Source organism: Mus musculus, chromosome 1 (assembly GCF_000001635.26).
Source record: "Mus musculus strain C57BL/6J chromosome 1, GRCm38.p6 C57BL/6J".
In the NCBI taxonomy this organism is placed as follows: Eukaryota; Metazoa; Chordata; class Mammalia; order Rodentia; family Muridae; genus Mus; species Mus musculus.
The window spans coordinates 36,454,796-36,479,186 of NC_000067.6; the positions used below are offsets into that span (position 1 = coordinate 36,454,796).

Sequence of the window (24,391 nt, forward strand, 5' to 3'; positions counted from 1 at the left end):
ACTGTAGAGTGAACCAAGGGACTCATGCAGACTAAGCAAGAATTCTACCAAAGCTATATTATCAGCCCCAGGTGTCTGGACTTTACACAGATGGTCTGTTTTATATCACAGGCTAGCCCTGTAAAGTCTCACTGTGTCCCAGGCTAGCTCCTTAAGGTCTCACTGTGTACCCCAGGATGGACTTACCCACACAATCCTATTGCCTCAGATTTCTGAGTGCGGGGATTATAGGCCTGAACTACCACACCTGGTAAAAATAGTTTAAAACTTTTCTTCTAAGGGGCAGGATAAGGTGCTCACCACCTCGCCTACACACCCGAGCTTGAGCCCCAAGACCCACACGGTGAAAGGAAAGAGCTGAGTCCAAAGGTTGTCCTCTAATTTCTGTGCATGTGCCATGGTACATGCACATACCCAGACACACACATGTGCATACACATATGCACACACATACACACACACACACACACACACACACATATATATATATATATATATACATATATGTGCACACACATACACACATGAATACACACACACACACACACACAGAGTCTGCTTTTCAAGGGAACCAGGTTCTATTCCCAACACTTGCAAGGCTGCTCACAACGGTCAGCAACTCTAGTTTCAGGGGTTTTAACACCTCCTTCTGGCCTTTCTGGTGCACATGACACACGCCGGCAAAACAGCCACACACATAAAATAAAATTTAGAATAAAAAAATTTCCTGCATCTGGCCATGGCGGCACAGACCTGTAATCCCATTTGCTAAGACAGGATGGTTGCAAGTTCAAGGTTTGCCTGGGCCACCAGCAGGCAATTTCAAACCAATCTGGGCTAGTAAAAAGGGGTAAGATGGGCAGGGTGGCCCTGGGGTTAGAGTTCAATGGAGGAGCACTTGCTTGGTAGGTAGGAGGCACTAGATGCAATCCTTAATATGGGTAAATATATACATAGCATCTGAACTACGTGTGTACAGACTTATCTTGTGACCATCCCATATACAGCTGTTAACACAGAATTGACACCATGTTAGATGTCAAATATTTCAGAGATGCTTTATGGTCAGTGAGGAGGGGGTTGGACACATTGACTCAATAGTGGGATACTTTTGTAGCATGCAGGAGGCTCTGTTTGATACCAGAGCTTCAGAGAAGAGAAGGGTGAGGAGAGGATCTAGGAGAATACACATCCGTGGATTTCGGTGTCCTCCAAAGGTCCTGGGATGGGATGTGATGACCGGACTTTCAATGGATAGCCAGTGTGGTTTGTTGACGAGACAGACAGAGATGTGATAGGAAGAGAACAGGGAAGCATAAGCCCAGGAGATTTTGCTATGGCAACTGGAAAAATAGAGTTGTCCTATAGAAGGAGAACTATGGGAAGAGCTGAGTGTGGTAGTACACATGGTGGTGGTGGGGATTTGGAGTCTCAGCACTTGGAAGGCTGAGGTAGAATGGTTATGAATTGGAGACCAGCCCCTAGCTACATAGGGGGTTCCCAGCTGAAGAGACCCTATCTCAAGATGATGGTGGTGGTGGTGATGATGATGATGAAGGTTGGGGAGATGTCTCAGTAGGTAAGAGTGCTTGCTATACAAACATGAGGACCTAACTTAAAACTTCCAGCATCTCTATTAAAAGCCATCAGTGGCCGTGCATGCCTGTAACCTGGTGCTGTGGAGGAGTGGACATTGGAGGACTGCTTACTGGGGCCTGCTGGTTGTCAGCCTAGCTAGCTAGGTACAGTGAAAGACCCTGTCTCAAGAAGTAAGGCAGGGGGAGATAAAGCAGGACAGCTAGTGTCCTCTTCTGCCCCACCCCCCACTACATATATGTGTGCACAGACACCATAGACATACATCATACATACAACAACATACATACAACATACATACAACAACAACAACAACAACAAATTTTTTACGTAAGAAAAGAACTGGACTAGCAAGGTGCTAGGCTGCTTCCCTGTGATGCAGTCCTCTAGATTCAGTCCTCAGCACAGAAAGAAGACAAAGGAGACACTACCAGGGGGAGTACTGGTGGTTCTAGGCTTCTCTGTCTATTGAGCCCCTAAGCAGAGAACAGTTGGTCTAGTAAAGCCACGTTTCCAGCCTTTAAAAGGAAGCTACTAGAATCCCAGGGGGAAGACTCCCAGGAGGGTTGGTCCTTGGTTACTTTTCCATTGCTGTGGCAGAGTATCTGACAGTTTAATGGAGGAAGGATCTGTCTCTGTCCATCATGATGGGGAAGGCACCGCAGCAGAAATGTGGGCTGGCTGCTATGCGCAGGGTGCAGACAGGAAGCTGGAACCAGAGTCTGATAGAACCTTCTTCAAAGGCCGGCCTTCGTGACTGACTGCCACCAGGCAGGTTCCACCTCGTAAAGGCCCCAGAGCCGTTACAATGGTACCACCAAATTCAAAATGTGAGCCCAGAGGTGGTGTTGGCCTGCCTTTAGTCCCAGCATTCGGAAAGCAGAGGCAGGAGGATCCCTGTGAGTTTGAGGGCAGTCTGGCCTACATAGTGAGTTTCCGGATAGCCCAGCTTAGGGAGACCCTGTCTCAGAAAAGTAAGCGGAAACCCAATCAGTCAAACAGAAAGACTTAAACCATGGCATTCAGTAAAGGGTAAGTCCCGTGAGAGCCAGACTCCTCATGGCTGTTTTCAGATTTACAGTCTTTATATGGAATATCAGAGTCTGCCTGTATGACCAATAGACTAGGAATTTCACAGGAAATAAGAGGTGGTTTGTAGCTTTGTAAGTCGAGGTCACAAAAATGCACCTCGTCCAGGCCCCTCCCCCCACTTCCTTGATTTACTTATTCTGGGGAAAGCCGGTTACCATGCTGTGAGTAGCCCCAGATAACACAAACCTACAGCCCCCTGCCAATGGCCACGGATAGGAACTGGGGAGTGGATTTCTCAGCTCCTGATCAAGCATTCAGATGACTGCAGTCCCAGACAACACAGAGTACAGCGTGTGAGCCAGAACCACCCAGATAAACGAGTCCTTAATTCCTGTGGCTTGGGAATTATGGCTTAGTAAATGTTTACTGTTTTGAGCCACTCAGCTTGGAGGGGGGCAGGGAGGGGATATGTTATGTAGCAAAAAATAACTAACATACTTCTCACAGTCAAGTGGTGGGATGATCCAAGAAAGAGAGAGAGAAAGAGAGAGAGAGAGAGAGAGAGAGAGAGAGAGCTTCCTGCCACCATAGACTCCCTCCTTAGGCAGAGAACTTAACGCTCTGCTCTACCCTGGTACCACCATAGCAGGAGGATGGGAAGTGGAGAAAGACTTGGAGTAAAGAGGGAGGTTGGTGATGGATGGTCTATACTGTAACCATAGGGAGACTAGTCCAAAAAGGATGCTTGCGTGCCAACACGTTATACGGCTTTTCCTGGGTAAACAGGAACCAGCATCTGTCTGTTCATTCCAGATAGAGCACTGGTCACAAACCAAAGAAGCGATCCATCCAAACCTAGCTCTGAGAGCCAGTGGGTTTGCAGGGTGTACTTATGAGGAGATGGGTGATGGATCATTTGTAGAAGCACAGATGCCGTGGAGGCAGTGTCATCCCTGAGAAGCCCACTCCAGCAAGGGTGATAACTCAGAGAGGCTGCATCCTTATTTTCTCCCTCAAGGCTTGCAAAAGCAGGCAGCTCAGCAGGGTGCAGAGAGTCTCCTCTCCCTGGCAACTGGCACTCTTGCATCAAAACCTTGGGGAAGGTCTTTGGGAATCCTGTTTCAGGACATCTTTTTTTTAAATTTTATGTATATGAGCACACTGTAGCTGATTTATTTATATATTTTATGTGTATGAGTACACTGTAGCTGTATAGATTGCAGATGGTTGTGAGCCTTCAAGTGGTTGTTGGGAATTGAATTTAGGACCTCTGATCGCTCCAGTCAATCCCGCTCAGATCGGTCCTGCTTGCTCAGGCAGAACAAAGATGTAATTATTATTATAAATAAGTACACTTTAGATGTTTTCAGACAAACCAGAAGAGAGCGTCAGATCTCACTACAGGTGGTTTTGAGCCACCCATAGTGGTTGCTGGGATTTGAACTCAGGACCTTCAGAAGAACAGTCAGTGCTCTTACCCACTGAGCCATCTCGCCAGCCCCATTCCAGGGCATCTTGAGACTTGGAATTTTAGTTCAGTTCCTGAGTCTTAATGAGCCTCCCTCATCCTGCAAGGGAGGAGCATTTCCACTCCAAGAAAATCCCTGTACAACGCAAGAGTCACTGAAAGGCAAAGTTGGCAGTAGGCATGTGACAGGACTGAGCTGAGCCTGCCACAATACCAATCCATGTTCAAGGCTGGCAAGATGGCCGAGTAGGCAAAAAATGTTTGCCACTGTGGTGATTTGTATATATGTGCTTGGAGTGGCACTAGTAGGAGGTGTGGCCTTGTTGGAGTGGGTGTGGTCTTGTTGAAGTAGGTGTGATCTTGTTGGAGTAGGTGTGTCCCTGTGGGTATAGGCTTTAAGACCCTCATCTTAGCTGCATGGAAGCCAGTATTCTGCTAGCAGCCTTCAAATGAAAATGTAGAACTCTCAGCTCCTCCTGTACTATGTCTGCCTGGAGGCTCTCATGTTCCTTCCTTGATGATAATGGACTGAACCTCTGAACCTGTAAGCCAGCCCCAATCAAATGTTGTCCTTATAAGAGTTGCCTTAGTCATGGTGTCTGTTCACAGCTGTAAAACCCTAAGACAGCCACCAAGCCTGCTGACCTGATTTCCATCCTTAAGACCCACATGGCGGAAGGAGAGAACTGACTCTAGCAACTTGTCCTTTGACTTCTATATATGCACCATGCCTGGCATAGGCTTATATGCACACAAATGTAAATAACTGCATTTGAAGAATCCATGATCTGCCCAGCCTGGGCCCACCTGTGATCCCAGCACTCAGGAAGCAGAGGATGATCCCAAATTCAAGGCCAGCCTGGGTTACATAGTGAGTTCCAGGCCTGTCAGGACTACATAGTAAGATCTTGTCCCAAGACAGCAAGGGAAACAATAACCCAAAATCTGGACACAAGTTTTTCTACCGAAGCAGTGACAGCTAAAAAGTGGAGTGAGGGAGAAGAGTTACATGGTGGAAGATAAGTAAAAATAAATAATTACTCACCTTCTCTTCCTGTCCCTAAAAGATCCCCAAACTGGAGACTTTAGGGCCTGGAAAAGAGGCAGGGAGGGGGAGTCTATGTTCCTTTCCACGCAACACCACACACACACACACACACACACACACATACACACACACTGACTAAAACCTTGGCTCACTTGTTCCTATAGCAAAACCCTTGAGACCGGTTAATTTACAAGGAAGACAGGTTCACTGGACTCATGGTTCTGGTGTCTGCAAAAGCCAAGAGACTGTGGAAACTGTGTGCTGCATCACAACGTGGTAGACAGCCAGGTCCTCTCTTCTTCTTGCCAAGCCATGATGCCCTCCTTCTAGTGACTTTACCTAATCCAAATTCGTTCTCCAAGTCTCCACTCCCAGGCGGCACCGACACAAGACTTTGAGGATTGAATTGCCAGCACATGAATTCAAGGAGACGCACCCAAACCATAGCCCCAGGAAGGACTGTACAGCCAAGAATTTCAATTAGGATAGAAAGTGGATCTAATTCAATGCTCTAGTGTAAAAGCCCTATAGGCTCAGCAATCCCAGCCACTCACTGCAGGCTCTCCAAGGAGCTTTTGTGGTGGCAAGCATTTAGATAAACTTGAAATCTGGACACCTGGGACTGAAGATCTCATGTTCTGATTTCTGAGTGGGGCAGGGACACAATCAGAACTTGCCTTATTGATTTGCCCAAGGTGATAGATTGCCACATGTGGATTGTGGCGTTGCTGTGCATCTCAGGGTTACTATTACTGTGGTGAAACACCATGACCAAAAGGTACCTGGGGAGGAAAGGGTTCAAATGGCTTATACTTCCACATCACAAATCATCATCAAAGGAAGTCAGGATAGGAATTCAAGCCAGGCAGGAGCCTAGAGGCAGTTGCTGCTGCAGAAGCCATGGAGGGATGCTGCTTACTGGCTTGCTCCTCATGGCTTGCTCGGCCTGCTTTCCTATAGAACCCAGGATCACCATGCATGATGAGCAGGACCCTCTTACATCAATCACTAATTAAGAAAATGCCCTACAGCTGGATCTTTCAGGGGCATTTTCTCAATTGAGGTTCCCTTCTCTAAGATGACTCTCGATTGTGTCAAAGGTGGCACAAGAACGATCCTGCACACCATGAGTGTGACCACTAATGAAGAAGAACTAATAGAAGATTCTAACCCTCCAAGGGCAGTTCCGATAGGATGCTTACAGCAACATGTGAGACCAGTATTGTGTTTGTTGTAGGTTGGTCAGGAAATCAATTTAAGCCCGGTGGTTGTTGCATACACCTTTAATCCTAACACCTGGGAGACAGGGGCAGGTGGATCTCTGAGTTGAAGGCCAGCTTAATCTACTCAGTGAGTTCCAGGACAGCCAAGGCTACATAGAGAAACCAAGTAAAATGAAACAGAATAGAACAGGAAGAAAAAAAACCAATTTGTCTAGGTCAGAATCAGATGTTTTTCTCTCTCTCCTTCTCTCTCTTAGGAAATAAAATACCAGGGCCAGAGAGCTGGCTCGGTGGATAAGAACACTTGCTGCTCTTGCATAGGACCTGGGCTCAGTTGCCAGCACCCACAAAGTGGCTCACAACCATTTATGACTCCAGTTTCAAGGGATCTAAAACCCTCCTGTTACCTCCGTGGACCCCAGGCTTGCAAGTGGTTCAGCATATGTACATGCAGGCAAAACGCATACACATAAAATAAGTAAATCTTTAAAAATGCAATGCGGGCTGGAGAGATGGCTCAGCGGTTAGAGCACGTGCAGCTCAAGCAGAGGGCCTGAGTTAGGTCCAGCACCACATCTGTTGGCTTACAGCTGCCTCAAACTCCAGCTCTAGGGGCTTAGAGGACACTAGCTTTCCTGACTCCAGTATACTTGCAAGTGCTCACACACACACAAAGAGAGAGACAGAGACAGAGAGAGAGACAGAGAGAGAAACAGAGAGAGAGCAAGGAGTTAAATATAGTCTCAGGAAACAGTCTTGTAGTTTTATATCTAAAGCCACTGACTGAACACTTCCTCCTCCCCTGCCCTAGTCTCTGGCACTGGCACTGCTGCCTCTTTAGAGGAGGTCCAACCCACTCTACAGACGCCTAAGCTGTCATAAGGACAGTGCTGGGACCAGTTGGCATGGTGACCAGCTGTGCTGAAAGTGGTGATCTCTAGCGGCTTCTGAACACCAGGAGTGGTTCTGTGAGTGGTTTGACCCCCTTGTCCTCATCATCTGGCTTGTGCCCCACCTCAGCACCCCAACAGCTGTCACCCTGGCCTTTCCCTGTCTCTGTCTTGTGTCCCGTGTGTATCTCTACCTACTAGACCTGGACATGTTGCTAAACAGTGTTTTGTGCTTCTTTTTTATTTTGTTTTGTTTTGCTTCATCTTAGAGGCTCTCTCAATCGAGTGAAAAATGGTCTCTGTCCCAGAGTTGAGAAGAAATCGAAGAAGGCAGGTAGTGGAGAAACACTAACCGGAAGAGGAGCTGCCTGGGGGGGTGGGGGTGGGGGCAAGCAGTCTGTACGTTATATACTTCATGCTTTTTGTCCTTGCTTCAGGAAAATTCTGTTTTTCAGTTTTAAAATGCAGTAAAACATATGAAAATGCCTGACTGAATACACAAATGAAATGCCACACTGAAGTCCTGGTCTGGGAAGTGACTTGGGGCTGCTGGCTCATTTAGCCCTTTCTGAGGCTCTTGGTTCCCATCCAAAGGGAGAAGAAAAGACCCTGGGAGGTGAACCACTGCTCCAGCTCAACAGCTAAGGAGCTCCGAGCTTTTGTGTTCCGTACAGCCCTTTCCTGACTCCAGCGTGGAACCTGAGAAGTGGGATTCTTCTGTTAGGTAATGAAGCCTGTCACTCAAGAAACAGAGCGACAGGAAAATCAAAGTACACATGTAACATATACACACAGACCACACACACACACATATACACACATAGCAAACATGTATACCATACACACACATATGCACACATATACACCTATACACATATATATGCACACACATATACACACACATACACACACACACATATACACCTATACACACACACACACACACACACATATATATATATATATTCACATATACACACAGTATGTCCACAGCACACACACACACACATATACAAACACATATAACACACACATACATACCACACACATATACACACATACACACATATATACACATACACATATACACACACAGCACACACATACCATAGACACACAGCACACATACATAGCATACACATATCAACACAAAGTTAAGTTAGTTTTTTTAAGACTTTTTATTTAATTATGTATGTATGTGAAGCCCAAAAAAGAACATGAGATTCCCTGGAGCTGGAGTGACAGGCAATTATTAGCAACCATCGTGGGTCCTGGGAACCCAACTCTTGTTCTCTGTAACAGCGGTACACACTCTTAACCACTGGGCCATCTCTTCTGCCCCCTATGTTTTTATTTTAACTTTTTATTGGTTCTTCGTGAATTTCACATCATGTACCCCAATCCCACTCATCTCCCCATCCCTTCCTATCCACCCCCACCCTTGCAAACCTCCCAAAAGAAAAAAAATCTCCTTGTGGAAGCTGTGGTGTGTCACAGTGTGTCCCACAGTGCACCCTTTTGTCCATACTTCTTTACTTGCATGTGTCCATTGCAATGCATCATTGGGCTGCTTCGAGACCTCTGGCTTCTGCTACACTATTAATACTTGATCCTCGCTGGGACCCCTCTTGGATGTCCTGTTGTTGCCCTGTGTCATGGAGGTCCTGTAGCTTTGGATCTGCAGTCCCAAACCCTCCCCAAACCTCAGCAGTTCATAGCTGGGGTAAATAGATGTTGGGCTGGGCCAAATCAAAGCCGTGGATCTGGGCCTGGGTGGTGGCCGAGCTGGTCAGCCTGCTGGCTCTCCCGAACCCACACCACCAGGGTGAGCTCTCCAGTTCTGCCCTGCTAGCTCACTCAGAGCTGAAGCTGGCAATGGCTGCTCTCACACCCTTGGGGCTGGTTCACAGGCAACTCTTTTTTTTTTGGTTTTCGAGACAGGGTTTCTCTGTATAGCCCTGGCTGTCTTGGAACTCACTTTGTAGACCAGGATGGCCTCGAACTCAGAAATCCGCCTGCCTCTGCCTCCCGAGTGCTGGGATTAAAGGCGTGTGCCACCACGCCCTGCTCACAGACAATTCTTGCAACCATGGCCAGCTCCCAGGTGTAACTATTTAGTTCTTGTTTGGCTTGAAACTCCCGTATATAACATAGACACCAGGCTGACCTCAACTCAGAGATCTACCTGCTTCTGTCTGATGAGTGCCAGGATTAACCATGTACACTGCCATACCAGCCTGGTCCTGGTCAAGCATAGGCCTGGAACCCCAGAGACCTGGTGGGTGGTGAGTTCCGCCTTCATGGGGACCATAGGAGTTTGGCCATGCCTCCTGGGTCCCTGGCTCCTGTCACAACTACAGCCTCCCCCAGCCCCCTGCAGAAAGGTGTGTGGACATCAGTCATGTAGGCAATGCCCCAAGGTCCTGGTATTCTGTCAGGACTCCACCCCCACAGTTACCTGGCAACAGCCAGGTAGCCCCAGCCCACTATAAAAGGAGCTGCTTGCCCCCTCCTTACTCTCTTACCTCTTACTCTCTTGCTCCCTTATTCCCCCTCTCTCCACCTTCCCTTCCCGCTCCCAACCCCTCCACGTGGCCATGGCCAGCCTCTACCTCCCTATTCTCTCCCCCTCTCTGCCTTTCTACAATAAACGCCTTAAAACCATGGACCATCTCTGCTCATCTGGACCGGCTGTGCTGGAGCAATGGAGCAGGTCTTCCGCTAATGAGCCACACATGTAACCTCCCACCAGGAGACCTCTCTGCGCTGCAGGCACAACTGCCAGCATCCAACCCGTTCTCAGTTCTTCCTCGACATACAGCGGCATCTGGGATGTCCGAGAGCAAGAACCTGTTGTCCCTGGCCTCCGAGCAGACCCAGGGACCCCAGAACTGGCTCTTCTGTTGCCCCCAGAGGTATCTGTGGTGCCCGAGAGTTGGAGCCCAACTTCCGCAGGGACACCAGACTGCGCCTTCCTCGCCCTCAGTGTGGGATTCCTTGGCTTCTCACATTCATGTGGCAGCCTGGGGTTGGCGCAGTCAAACTTCCCACGTCCACCTCGCCTATTGGCCCTCGCCCCGAGCGGATGCAGGACGCCATTTTTACCCCACACATCACCATGACCAACTTAAAAGTCTTTTTAAAAGACTAAGGAGATGCCTCATGTATGGTGAGCATCCAATAAATGTAGTAATTCCAGACTCAAAAGGTAGAAACAGGGGATCGATCCCCCAGAGGAAGCTGGCTATAGTGTGCTTGTTTGAGAGACCCTGCCTCTGCCTTGCCAAAGGGTTGCAAAAGCATGAGAGTTTGTGGAGTTTCTTTCTATTTAATTTTAGCCAAAGCCAGGTAGCACTGGAAGGACCACACATCTTCATAATACTTCTCTTGACAATTTTCTTTCTTTTTCACCATGCTGGAGATTGAACCCAGGGCCTGGCATATGCTAGGCAAAGCAATCCATTATGAAACTGCAGCACTGGCTGCCTTGCAGTGATTCCATGCTCTTCTACATCCTAGAATCTCGGGGTCCCGGGTCATTCAGACGTTCTGCTTCCTGTAAACCGAAAGAGAGATTACTGATCGCTGATCAGGAGGCCCTACAAGGTGACATCCTTTGTATTTTCTGCTATACTTTTCAGGTAAGGCTGGCCCTGTCTGCTAATTATTTGGGATAAGAAGCATGAGGTAAGACAGACAAACAGATAGTGGGAAACAGACTTGCCAGTGCCAGGAGTGAGTTAACCCATTGACCTGCTTCAAATTCGGGAAAGGGTCAGACGGTAGTCAGGTGCTAGGAGCCAGTGATCCCAGGCACTTTGCTTGTACTCCTTTGTAAATATTTACCATTTGTTATCTTGGTCTTCCGTTTTCTCTAGTGATCCCTAGCTAATCCCTTACAATACAAAAAGGTCAGGGCTAGGGACATAGCTCAGTGGTAGAGCATTTCTTTATGTGTACGAAGCCCTGTGTGTTCACCTTGAAGAGGTGGGTGTGTTGGCACATGCCTGCAATGCCAGCTCTCAAGAGCTTAATAGGGAGGACACTGAGTTCAAGGCCAGCCTGGATTACAACACAGCAAGACCCTGCCACAAACAAATAAAAAGACAACCTGTTGGACAGGTGACAATTAGATCACAGTCTTACCTAGGACTTGCTTCAAGGGCGTATACAGAGCTAGGGATGTAGCTCAATGCTAGAACACATCTGCCACACAAGTAAAAGACTTTAGCTTTGATCTCTAGCCCAAAGAATCAAAAGAAAGGGACAGACAGACAATCTTTGTGTGTTTTCAGAGGCAGAAGAAAACAGTCTTGCTTGGGTAGCCAGACTTGGGAACAGTGGGTATTCCAGTGTGTATGTGGTTGGGGACAGAAGTGGGAAGTGATGAATCCCAGCTGGGGTCTGTGGAGACCCTTGGATCCACGTAACCTGGTGCCCTTCACAGGGGTTCTGGACAAGCAGAATTTGGGGGTCTCCTGGATACTGAATAGTAGGTAGTCTTCTCTCTTCCTGATTTTCTTCCTTCCTTCCTTTCTTTCTTTGTTTCTTCATCTTCTTCTTCTTCTTCTTCTTCTTCTTCTTCTTCTTCTTCTTCTTCTTCTTCTTCTTCTTTTTGGTTTTTCGAGACAGGATTTCTCTATATAGTCCTGGCTGTCCTGGAACTCACTCTGTAGACCACGCTGGCCTCGAACTCAGAAATTTGCCTGCCTCTGCCTCCCAAGTGCTGGGATTAAAGGCGTGCGCCACCACGCCCGGCCTTCTTCCTGATTTTCTAAGACTTCCAAGTTCTGACCCCTTTGTTCTGTGAAGACTGTTCCAGTTTACCTCTACCCAGCATCACTGCCTCTGGCTTCCTTTCTCTCTTCCCCACAGAGGCCAAAGTGCCCAGATGGGATCTTGTTCAGTCCTACATGACCTTTCTCTCAGCTTCTCTCTCCTTCCCCATCATTCTATGGATCTCGCTCTGGAGAAAAGGGAGATCTGTGTGGCCAGGGGTCGATGGAGACACACAGTGATTTTAAAAAGAAAAAAAAAAAAAGTAAATGAAGGCATCTGGGGAGGAACCTGCTATTATTGTTTTGCTAAATGACCATGTTGCCAAACTGCCTTTTAAATATTTATATGTATAGTCATGGATTTGTGCTGCTCTCCCCTTTGGTTGGAGATGCTTCTTTTTGCAAGGGGACCTAAGTAGTCAAAATGCTGACAGTGAGCATATCTGAATGTTTGGCCCTGAATCGGACATCTATACTAACACCTCTCTCCTCCATAAGCACCATCAAGGTTCAGAGGACATCTCAGAAGAGCAGTGGCCAGAAAAGGAATGAAGAGCGGAGGGCAGAGAGCAGAGCTGTTTTCTGGGCAAGCCATGGCCACTACACTCACAAGAACTAAGAGCAACTAAGAGTGGTTGTGGTCACCGCCCTAGATGGAGCCAATCAAGTTTTCAGAATAGATAGAGGGACAGGCTCCTAAAATCCTCCAGCCCTAGATGAGAAGCTATTGATAGCTGGCTGGCAGGGAAGCAACAGTAAATGCTCTTTGTGAGTGCAGCCTCTGGTTGCCTGCCCATGGAGCTCCGCCCCACACTCTGTATGAGCAGCACCAATCAGACTCAGTGGCTTAGGAAAGGGGCGGGGGATGAAGTTGTAGGTTAGAGGTCCAGGGGGAGTAGATGTGGTCAAAATACTTTGACTGTATATACAAATAGAGTCTCCCCCCCCCCGCCCCAAGCAAGGAGTAAGGGCGTGTTCTCTCAAAAAAGCATTTGTCTCATGTGGTCACCAAACACATCTATTGAATTCTTGCTATAACCTGCGAAGACCTGAACATCATCGCACACGGCACACAGAACCCAAGGCCTCATGGGCCTTCGGCAGGCGACATCCTCCAGTACTGCTGCAAAACTCTGACCAACACAGGGGCGTCCATCTTTCTGTGGTTCCGCTCCCAAGGAGAGTACCACGCCAGGTGCCCCAGGGACCTTTGAAGCCTACTTACCCAATTGAGGCTTGGCATTCCTGCCTGAGACACTCCTCGGTCTGGCCCCTCCCACCTGATGTTTTAGCATCATTTACTTTACTCTTGACATTTTCTACAATGAGGTCCCCACGCCCACCCTTGCTGGGATGCTTTGAGTTGGGACTTGAGCTGGCTAATTTTTGGCCTATTTTTGTACTCCTGTACAGGGAAGAAGATTCACTTCTCCCTGTCCTCGTGGGACAATGCAAATGGCTTGGACATGTCCAAATAACATATGTAGGCTTATGTGAGGGCTAAGTGCACAGGCTGGGCTATACATACCGATGATGGCTTGCACCATCCCCTGATAAATGCATCCACAGTCCACAGCCAGACTATCCACTCCAGGGCCCACACAAGCCCCAACAGACTTCCAGTGTGGGTTCAGGGCAGGGCTTAGGCTCTGGGCATGAACAGAAAGGCTGCTTCTTTGCCCACAGCTCCTCCATCTTGGGAACCTAGAAGGTGAAGAGACTAAGAACCTAGCTTGGAAGAGTTAGATCCTCGTTTGCCGATTCAGACCCCAGTATTAACATGGTACCAGGGACAAGACAAGGAGTGAACCCTCTTAAGAAGACAGTGGGAGAGGTAGACATACTGCCCTGTACTACACTCAGACAGGGCCATTCAGGACCAAGGACCTCATGACTGGAGAGTGTCAATCACTCATCACCTAAAGAGAACCTTTACTCAGACCCCTTACTTGCAAAAGGAGGCAACTCAGATGAGTAAGGACTTGGCACAGAGAGAGAGAGAGAGAGAGAGAGAGAGAGAGAGAGAGAGAAGACTGGTGCCTTTCCCTGTCCTCCAAAACGGACGTTTCTCTGTTCGCACAGCCTAGCTGCTGTGAGCTGTGTGCCCATCCAGGTTGCCTAGATTCTTTCTTAATATTACTTAATGAGAAAGTATGGCAGATAGATACCCTACCTAGAGGGGCAGGATGACAACCACAGCCCCTGAGCCACAAGTCTGACGTCCTCCAATACCTCTTACATTACCATTACCACTGTTTATTAACTATTGTTTACCTATGTGTATGAAGGTTTTGTCCGCATGTGTTTATGCATAGCATGTGTGTATGCATAGCATGTGTGTATGCATAGCATGTGTGTATCCGGTTCCCTCAGAGGACAGAAGGTATTGGATCCTCTGGAACTGGAGTTACAGACTGTTATAAGTCACCATGTGGGTGCTGAAAACTGAGCTTGTCTCCTGTGGGTCTCCTGCAAGAGCAACAGATGCTCTTAACCACTGAGCCATCTCTCCAGCCCTGAATTTCACTTACTTCAAGGAGTCTATTCTTATTCTCCTTTGGGAATCCAACTGTGAGTTAACTTGACTTTAACAGACCCCGTTTCTGTTCCTATCTAGCAACCATTGTTCTGTCTTGCTTTTCTCTCCCTGCTCCTTCCCTTCGACTTCCAAGCCAAGTGGCTCAAACACTTATTTTTCTTTCCTTTGTTGGCTTCTGTCGCTTAGATTGAGTGCCTACCTATAGAGCACGAGTAAATACAGACCCGAAAAGGGCAAAATGAAAATAGCCTCTGGAATGATGATGAGGCCTGATAGGCGCTTCCAGGGACCTGGGGTTGCTGTCAAACAATCCGGGCGGCTCTTCTGGGTTGTCAAAGACAGGGAGGGGGCAATTGCCCAACTCCTGAGGGTACTGTTCACTAAAAAGCTGGTCTTCTGGCCTCACTCTGTGTGTGTGTGTGTGTGTGTGTGTGTGTGTGTGTGTGTGTGTGTAAGGTGAGGCACCTCCTCACAAGGAACTTCCTCCAGCTGGCTGTTTACAGAACCCACCAGCACAATGCCAGAGCATTAAGTCAGCCTCTGCTACCCAGCCTCCCCCACAACACTGCATGAGTGTTCCATTATGTTTGGATTTTTGCTGCTGGTATTGATTGTTGCCTTAATTGGCAGGCTGTGTACCAAAGTAAAAATAAACACAGGGGTTTGTACAGAGACATAGAGAAGGACTGTGTCTCTAGGGCCAGGAGAAGCCCTGCTGGGAGACCCAGGGGTCAACCCAGGCCTTGTGCTTAGTATAGCTCTTGCAACTGAGGTAAGGATGTTTGTCATCCGTGTCCTGCCCTTCACAGGGTGGACAGCTGTGGGTGGATAGCTGTGGTCATCCCCACACACTGAGTTCATAGCTGCCGGATGACATCCAAGTGGGGCTGACCAGGAAGCAGTGATCTCAAGGCTAGAACAGCAGCCCCACCCCTCAGTTCATTTCCACAAGCAGCTGCCTCAGCTGGCCAGTCACCACAATTTGGGGTTAAGGGTATGGTCCTGAAAGAGCAGGCAGCAACAACTATTACTACACAGGCAAAGACTATTCACAGAGAGTTGTTATGTCATATTCGGTGTGTAAGCCAGTTGTTCTCACGTGCTTAGCCAGGTGATGCTGTGTTATCACTCTTCCTGCCGTCAAATTAAAAACTAAAACCATAACTAAACAATAAAATCAATCCAGGCATGGTGGTGCATATCTGTAAACCCTGCACTTGGGAGGTAATGGACATAGGATCGGGAGTTCAAGGTCAGCCTCAGATTTGAAGAGTTCAAAGCCATATCGGGCTATGTAAGACCTTGTCTCAAAAAAAAAAAAAAAAAAAAACAAACAAAAAACAAAAAACAAAAACAAAACAAAAAAAAAAAAACCAGTCATTCTTACCGCCATTTACAGACAGGGACTAGGATTAACGGTGAAGATCTGAAAGGCCTAGGATTTTGTGCCTAGGTTCAAAATTTGCATCTGTAAGAAGTAAAACACTTAGTGTTCCTGTGTGTGTTTACTTGCTTATTGCGCTCCCCCTCCTGCCCCCGTATGGCTTGTCTTGTTTACTGCCATTTTTCTGATGATAGGCTGTAAACTAAAGATGTGCAAGAATTTTGGCTTGTTCATTGCCGTATCGTTAGAGTATGAAACAAGAGTACATGTTCAATGAAAACTCATCCCTAAATAGAAATGACAGGTGAAAAACCTAGGTCAGAGCCTGGTCCCTCAGCACCTTAGGGGTCTAGACAGAACCGAGGAGTGGGCTGGGGGACTTCGGGGGCAGTGACAACCTATTTCTGGCATTGGGTCAAGGTCAACGAAAATCCCAGAAGTAAGGAGGCTGTAACGCCAGCCTGAACCCTCAGGTTCCCTTTTCTTTTTCTAAACCAGGAAATGCATTTTTCTCGCTGTGCCCGCGGAGAAGCACCACCCGCCCCAGAACGGAGCGACAGAGTGCAGGGGACCCGGAAGCAACCGAGCGCGTGGGGCTTGGGAGCCGGGCTCCCTAAGGAGGAGCGCGGGAGAAGCCCGGTGCCGCGCGGAAGCTTGGCTGGGCGCACCCCCGCTGCGGGCTCCCGCGCTCGCCCCGCGCCGTTCTACCTTAAGGGCGCAGACCTCCTTAAGCCGGGCGCGCGAGCCGTGGGTAGGGGCGGGACATCGCATGCAAATAAGGGGCGTGGGGCGGCGGGGCGGGGCGGGCGGGGCGCGGTCTGACGTCAGGTCCTCGGCTGGGGCAGTTGGCGCGGCGGCAGCGGAGCGGCAGGAGGGCAGGAGCGGAGGCGCCGAGTGAGGCGCGCGGCGGGGCGCGGGCAGCGGCGGGGCCGGAGCAACATGGCGCCGGGGGGCGGGGGCGGGCGGCGGGACGGCTGGCCGGCCCGAGGGCGCCTCCTCCTGGCTGCGCTGCTGCTGCTATGGACGCGGGCGGCCAGCGGCCAGAGCAGCCCCCAGCAGAGCGTGATCCTAGGCATGAGGCTAGCGAGCTGCAACAAGTCGTGCGGGATGAACCCGGATGGCATCATCTTCGTGTCCGAGGGCAGCACGGTGAACTTGAGGCTCTATGGCCACAGCCTGGGCGATATCTCCAGCAACCTGATCTCCTTCACCGAGGTGGACGACGCCGAGGCGGTCCACAACTCCACCAACTGCCTGGAGCTCACCAAGGACTTAGTGGTCCAGCGGCTGGTCAACGTGAGCCGCGGGAACACGTCGGGGATGCTAGTGGTGATTACCAAGTTCCTGCGGAGGAGCGAGAACATGAAGCTGTACGCGCTGTGCACCCGGCCCCGGGCCGACGGGCCCTGGACCAGATGGACGGACAAGGACTCCCTGCTCTTCATGGTGGAGGAGCATGGGAGGTTTCTGCCGCTCTGGCTGCACATCCTTCTCGTTATGGTGCTGTTGGTGCTGTCGGGCATCTTTTCTGGCCTCAACCTGGGGCTTATGGCCCTGGACCCGATGGAGCTGCGCATCGTGCAGAACTGTGGAACTGAGAAGGAGAGAAAGTATGCTCGCAAGATAGAGCCCATCAGGCGCAAGGGCAACTACCTGCTCTGCTCGCTGCTCCTGGGGAACGTGCTAGTCAACACCTCCCTCACCATCCTTCTAGACAACCTCATCGGGTCTGGCATCATGGCAGTGGCCTCCTCTACCATTGGCATTGTCATCTTTGGGGAGATCTTACCTCAAGCCCTGTGCTCCCGGCACGGGCTGGCTGTGGGTGCCAACACTATTGTTCTCACCAAAGTCTTTATGCTCCTCACTTTTCCCTTGAGTTTCCCCATTAGCAAACTCCTGGACTTCGTCTTAGGTCAGGAGATTCGCACTGTTTACAATCGGGAGAAGCTGATGGAGATGTTGAAGGTGACAGAGCCCTATAATGACTTGGTGAAGGAGGAGTTAAATATGATCCAGGGTGCCCTGGAACTAAGGACCAAAACTGTGGAGGATATCATGACCCAGCTACACGACTGCTTCATGATCCGCAGTGATGCCATTCTGGACTTCAACACCATGTCGGAGATTATGGAGAGTGGCTACACTCGCATTCCTGTGTTTGAAGATGAGCAATCCAATATTGTAGATATCCTGTATGTCAAAGACTTGGCTTTTGTTGACCCGGATGACTGCACCCCGCTCAAGACCATCACTCGCTTCTACAACCACCCGGTACATTTTGTTTTTCATGACACCAAGCTGGATGCCATGCTAGAGGAATTTAAGAAGGGTAAGGACTGGTGTAGCTCCTGGTTAAATGTCCTTTTGATACCTCTCGTTCCCCTGAAGCATCCCCTGCATGCTCTCTGTCTGCAGGTTTTACTCTTCTGTTTGTGCGATTTATTCTGGGTCCCCCTGTCCATGGCTTCCTATGCTTCTGGTGTGAACGTTATCAGGCGCAGCAGAAGCGGTTCTCAAGCCTTTGCCTTCTGCCAGGCACTGTGTTCTGTGCTTAGTTGAATCAAAGCTGAAGGAGATACACTTGTCTGGAGCTGGTGAAGGGAGACAGGGTAAGGCTCATTCATGCCTGAAATGAGGCAGCCACCAGGCCTCCTGGGTGGGTGGGGAAGTAGCCAGGGAGCTGAGGATGTTGTCACAGGGGAAGGCACATTTGAGGGGAATCTTAAAAGATGAAGTGACTTGGGCCTGGGTCACACCCCTCTTGTGAGGAAGCCAAGGATTCGCTTGTGGTTCAGCAGGTGGTTCTGTCTAGTGGACCTTCTGGCTCTGCTGGTCCATGGCCATCAGGGGACGGGTTGGAGTTTTGCACACTTTTCCCCCCCGAGTTTGTTCCAGGTTTGGAACTGTGTGTCCTCACCAGGGTAGAACCGTCAGTCACCCTCCAGCCCACAAGCAAAACTGGGAGGTCTCTCCTCGGCTCCCAACTCAGAACAGTGCCAACGTGCAGTTCCCGCTGCTTAGCAGAAGCGTGGAGAGCAAGCTTTGGTTATTGTTCCATCTTTCCCAAGAGCCAAACATAAACCTGCCCCCAACTCCCAGTCTTCAGGGGCCCTTGCTCTGTGTGTGCTCTCTCGTGTGTGCTTGGCTAGCTCCCAGGTAGGTAGGCACTTAAGAGGGTTTACTCCCCAGCCTCCAAGCTCAGACAGGGCACACACCCTTTGCCTTATTCCCAACAAAGACTTCTTCCCTCTTCTACTCTGAAACCCTCAAAAGTAGCTGTGAAACAAGGTTATCAAGTGAAACCCTCCTAGGCTGAAGGAGGTGAGGAGGAAGAAAGGGCGACTCTTTAGAGAAGACCCCGAAGCTCGTTCTGTAGGGACCTTGCTTCATAATCCTAGACCCAACCATCCTCCTGTATGTAGAGCTGTCTCTGGCAAAGGCTCAAGCTGGGAACCACTAGTTGTGGATAAGTCCGGGGTCATTTCTGAAACTGGAAGGTGGTGGACAGTCTTGAAATGGGATCAGGAGAGAAGAGATGGCCTTACCAGAAGGTGCACTTGGGTCTGGGTCAAGGCCAAGGAGGCAGGTTGGTGCTCTCCCTTTGAAGTTTTCTACACAGATCTCAGCATCAGAGCAGCTGAGGGCATCTTGAGGACTGTAAACCAGGACAGAGATAGTCTGGGTGGCATGGAAGGAGATTTAGTGGTATAGACCCAGGAACCTGTTTTGCTCGGAGTCTGAGTAGAAACATTGGGGACTGTGTTTCGACTCCCATCTTGCAACTGGGGAACCTGAAAATTTCTCTGCAGTGGCTTCATTTGGAACCTGGTGAGGACTCCCATGACAGCTTCTTTCTTACCTGCCTCTGTGGTCTGAGGTGGTTTTCTGGTGACAGATATACCCACCAGTACCTCCCCATCAGTTTGGTTAGATCTGGATCCAACTAGTATGAATTGGCTTAACTTGGTGTCCAGCTCTTGATCAGCAGGGATGACCTCTGTTCTGTGGGAGAGTGCAGGGTCTGGGTTTTGGACTCTACTCTGTCCTGTGAAGAAGTGTCCTTCACTGAGCTGGAAAAGCAGAGCTGGCATCTCTTAGGCCAGAGTTGTTCTGGGCTGAGCCCTACCCCCACAGTTTGGTCCACCAGACTTTCCTTGACAGAGGCTTGTGGCCCGAGTCCAGGCCTTAGAGTGTGGAGCCCAAGCAGTTCACGGAAAAGCAGGAGCAGTCTGTCCTGGGGGTCAGGGAGATGAGAGTGTGACACGGTGGTCACTCCTTATGGACAGACCCTGGGCCATGTGTGGTGCCTTCCTGATCTGGAGGATTTAGGAGACCAGTTTTAATTTAGTAAATTATCACAGAGGTGTCTTGCTATTGCCCGTGCCTCCCTCCCGCTGAGTGGGCTCTCCTGGGTCTTTCCATCTGGGGTCTACCCCTAGTCTGACGCTGCCCAGGCTGTGACGCATGCCTAGTGTGCATCTTACAGCTTCTAAGATTTTCTTTCCAAAGTTAGTGTCTGGAAGGCTCTTCTGTTTTTGTTATTAACAAGGAACAAGTGCAGCTCACCAGCGTTATGCCAGACAGGGTGGCATGTTTCAGGGTCTTTGCTGGATCTTTCACCCCCAAACTGTATGATGGCTCTGGACCTCACTCTGCCGGAAGCCTGACTGGCTGAAGCCTTTCTGTCTGTCGGCCTGAGGTTTGTTTTCTTTTGAGTCAGCTTTCTTACTTTGGAGCTGAGGCTGGACTGGATTGTAGGTGTGTGCCCTAAGCCTACATCTGTAATTTTTTTTTTTTTAAAACCAGGTTCTTTAATCCCCACTCCCCAGCTTTGCAAGTTCCATGAGTGTGGGGCCCTGCCTTACTGGTTTTCACCACTGCAGGCCTGGCCAACAGATGGGGCCTCGGTGAACGTTAGTTGTACAAATGAATGGATGATTGTCTGCCAGGCTGCTTGAGGCTTCCTGTTCCTTAAACACACCTCGGCACTCCCAGCTCTGGGGCCTTTGCCCTAACTGTTCTCCAAGAGAGTCAGTGTGGCTTCCCTCCCTAATCTGCCTCCTCAGCATTGGCTCTATGAGACCTTGCTGTCACCCCATTTAAGCCTGTAACCCCAACATCTCTCTTGACTTTCCCAGCCCTCTCCCTTGTGCTCCGTTTTCCTTCTCAGCTCAGGGGCTCTGTGGTTTGCCAAGCCCTCGTCTCCACCCAGTACAATATAAGATCCAAAGGGCAGGCGCTGTGCTCCGATGGTTGTGTCGATAGCTCTGGTATGGCCCTTGGCACACAGTAAGGCCTCAATAAAATATTACCCAGTGGATGAATAAATGAATAAAGGACTTGTCAGATTTGGGAGAAAATTATTGCTATTTTAGAAGCTTCAGAATTATGAGACATTTATGAGAAGGCTAAGTGAGGTTCTGCCACATCTCAGTGTGCACCAGGAAAAGCTCTGTGTGTGTGTGTGTGTGTGTGTGTGTGTGTGTGTGTGTGTCTTGATTCCAGGCATGAAGAGTTTGGGGCTCTGAGTGTGACATTCAAGGCCCATTGCTAGTCATGCCCCTTTGCCCGCTGCTAAGCCATCATTGGCCCTAGGAGGTTTTACCCAGCCTCCCTCATTAAGATGGATCATGAAATGCCCTGCACAGCACAGGGTGCGGGGAGCTTGAACTCCCCTAGGATTAAAGCAGAGAATCTTGCTTCCTGCCTCAAGACAGTTAACATTAGATGCTTTTGAGCCCTCTTACCACATTCAGTAGAGGTTCTAGGGGCCCTCAGGAGTAAGACTGTGTTTGGCATGAAGACATGCCAGTTAATCCAGGCCACCCAGATTCACGGAGTTTGAACCTTGGCCCTTCTACTGGAACCTCGCCTAAAACTGTTTGCAGTACTGGGTGTTGGGAGTGGGTTTGTCCCAGCTTGGAATCCTGAAACGAGAAAGTCGAGTGACTCCTAGGCCAGTTTCCATCTGACTTCCCCTTAGATGCTTTTACAAGCGCTAAGGCAGAGTCATGAATGACGCACCCCGCAACCCCAACCTCAAGCCCACCTTCCAGTTCTTCTGTGCCCCTTCCTGGGTAGTCCCGCCCCTCCCAGCCCTTAGCTCATCTTTAACTATCTTATCTCTCCCCACCCACCTTATAACCCTCTGGACCACTGTATATTGAGGGATATAAACACTCCACCCAGCCAGAGCTGGGGTTATATTCTACCCAGCTTGGTCACTAGCCTATGACGTGACCTTGAACTAGCTAGTACTCCTCCCAGCAAGTTAGCAGGGTGTAATTTGGAGAAGAAAGCAAGCTAGAAATATTTTCATTTAAAAAAAAAAAATCCCTCCCATATTCCTGTCTGTGCCACGTCAGATTTTCCCATCTACTTAATTTGTTCCCAGAATAACTATAAAGTCAAGGAAAAAAAACCACTGCCTGAGTTTTGCATTCACTCTTAGTTCCTGCCATCTGACACATCTTCAGTGATTTCTCCTGTTCCCTGCCACAACTACCTGTTCAGGCATTTTTTCAATAAACATGTAGCTTTTTGCAGCCCGTGTGTCAGACATAGCGCTGGCTGTGGGGAGTCAGAGACGTGTCAAGTATTCACAGCTCACAGTCTACCAGGGAGACAGACACTCGACCAAGGCTTGGTCGTACAAACACACAGATAGGGCAGGCGGGGCACAGATGTTGGAATGTCTGAGGTGTCTGGTTTGTGATTTGGGGATGATAATGTGATTTAACTGTGATAGGGAAAGGAGAAGAAGAGTCAGTCAGGTGAGAATGGAGCAGAAGGAACTAAGAAATCTCTCTCTCTGTTGCTCCTTTGCTCTGCACCATAAACAACCAGAGCCTCTCACACTTGCTTCCATCACCCAGACTTTTTATTGAAAATTAGCATTTCCTTTCTAAAGTAATTTCCTGTGCATATGTGTGTGTGCCTGTGCCCCCGTGTGTGTTTATGTATGTGCTGTGTGTGTGTGCGCGCGCGCGCGCGTGCATATATGCACTGAAACTTAGGAGTTCTTTCATTCTGCCATTGGTTCCAGAGACCAAATGCTTTTATTCCAGCATCTCACTGGACTGGTTTTGTTTTCTTGAGACAGTGTCTTACTAATACTAACACTTATTAATGAATAATGTAGCCCACTGACCTTAAACTCACAAGGATCCTCCTGCCTCAGCCTTCTCGGTTCTGGGATTATAGGCACCAGTCACCATGCCAGACAGTCTGCGTTTCTGACAGGGTTGAACTAAGATGGCGTTTCTGTGGACAAGTGTAGCCCACACTACTGTGTTGAGTGTCTAGGCACCTGTACAGGTGAAATGCTCACTCGGGGCTCGGGAGGAAGGCCAGGGCCACTGCCAGGCTCATGGAGAAGGTGCAAAGGTGTCAAGGACCGTCCTGGGCTCGGCAGCAAGGGGAAGCTTGGGACGAACAGGCTGTTGGGTGGGACATCTAAGCCAGGGGCTCAGAGACAGCTGTCCAGCTGGCATCCATCAGCTCCTCCTCAGTCAGTGATTTGATCTTGAGGAGCCGCATCTGTGAGTGATGGTGGCTGTCTGTGTGAATGTCACTCTGGACATAGGGCATCGGTCCCAAGTGTGGGCAGGTGACAAAGCCCTTTGCCAGCCAGGCTGCTGTCTCCTTTCTGTCTGCTTCTGTGCTATGAGAAGGGGCAGAGCTCTGTGGAGCAGGCTGGCACTGTGCCACCTGCAGGCTGGTTCCAAGGAGCAGGAGCACAGTGGTCTTGGGGAACCTACTGTCTGACAGGCCTCCCCTAAACTAGTTGTGGGAGGGCCAGAGGATGTTGTCTGTGTCTGGCCCTAAGAAGAGCTTCTTAGCATTCCAGCACTGGCTTTGCAAAAGACTCATTTTTTTTAATTGAAAGCGTCCAGCTCCAGTGGTTTCCTGACACCACAGGTCAGGATAAGGATCACTGAACAAAGTTTAACATGGAAACAGATGAGCACTGAGTGCACAAGGTCACAGAACAGCACCCAACATGGGTGGGGGACAGTGAATGAAGGGAAGGGACCTCTGAGAGGAGGCTCTCTTGTCACTAGAAGTCTGGAGAAGCAGTGAAGCAAGAGAACCTTTCAAGACTCTTTCCATGGGCCACTAATTCACACACCTCTTGGGATGGCTCAGAGACTGTCAGATACGAAATGGCCTCACTGGTCTTTTGTGGGCAAGAGTACCTGTGCCTGTTGTGGCTGCTTTTCAGCTCGTTTGGCTTTGAAGTGCAGAACACTGTGCTTTCTCTGTGCATCCCTGCCCGATTCCTAGCATCTTCTAGACCGAGCCACAAAGGCATCTTTGAGCAGAAGGAAGCCTGCTGTGCCTTGAGAGTGACTTACCTCCCAACTCCAGTCTGTTGACAAAGACTGTTTAGCCTGCACCCAACACTGGTTACTGAAAGGCTACATGGCC

At 49.4% G+C, this 24,391-nt stretch overlaps 1 protein-coding gene and 2 long non-coding RNA genes across 3 annotated transcripts in view; 2 read left to right on the forward strand and 1 right to left on the reverse strand.

The window, feature by feature from the left end:
• The first annotated feature begins 7,182 nt into the window (after positions 1–7,182).
• Positions 7,183–8,078, forward strand: Gm33401. The gene is made up of 3 exons (XR_373316.2): positions 7,183–7,335; positions 7,527–7,591; positions 7,852–8,078. It is a non-coding gene; the product is annotated as a predicted gene, 33401 (long non-coding RNA).
• A 338-nt stretch (positions 8,079–8,416) lies between these two features.
• On the reverse strand, positions 8,417–16,974 carry Gm33454 (predicted gene, 33454). Its single transcript, NR_168706.1, has 3 exons — positions 16,667–16,974; positions 13,564–13,739; positions 8,417–10,813 (listed from the first exon to the last, which is right to left on the reverse strand). It is a non-coding gene; the product is annotated as a predicted gene, 33454 (long non-coding RNA).
• Positions 16,802–24,391, forward strand: part of Cnnm4 (cyclin M4) — a 37,180-nt gene continuing 29,590 nt past the window's right edge. Inside the window, exon 1 of the mRNA NM_033570.2 lies at positions 16,802–18,290. Within this exon, the coding sequence (NP_291048.2) occupies positions 16,898–18,290 (1,393 nt within the window). The 5' untranslated portion in view covers positions 16,802–16,897. The remainder of the gene's footprint in view (positions 18,291–24,391) is intronic.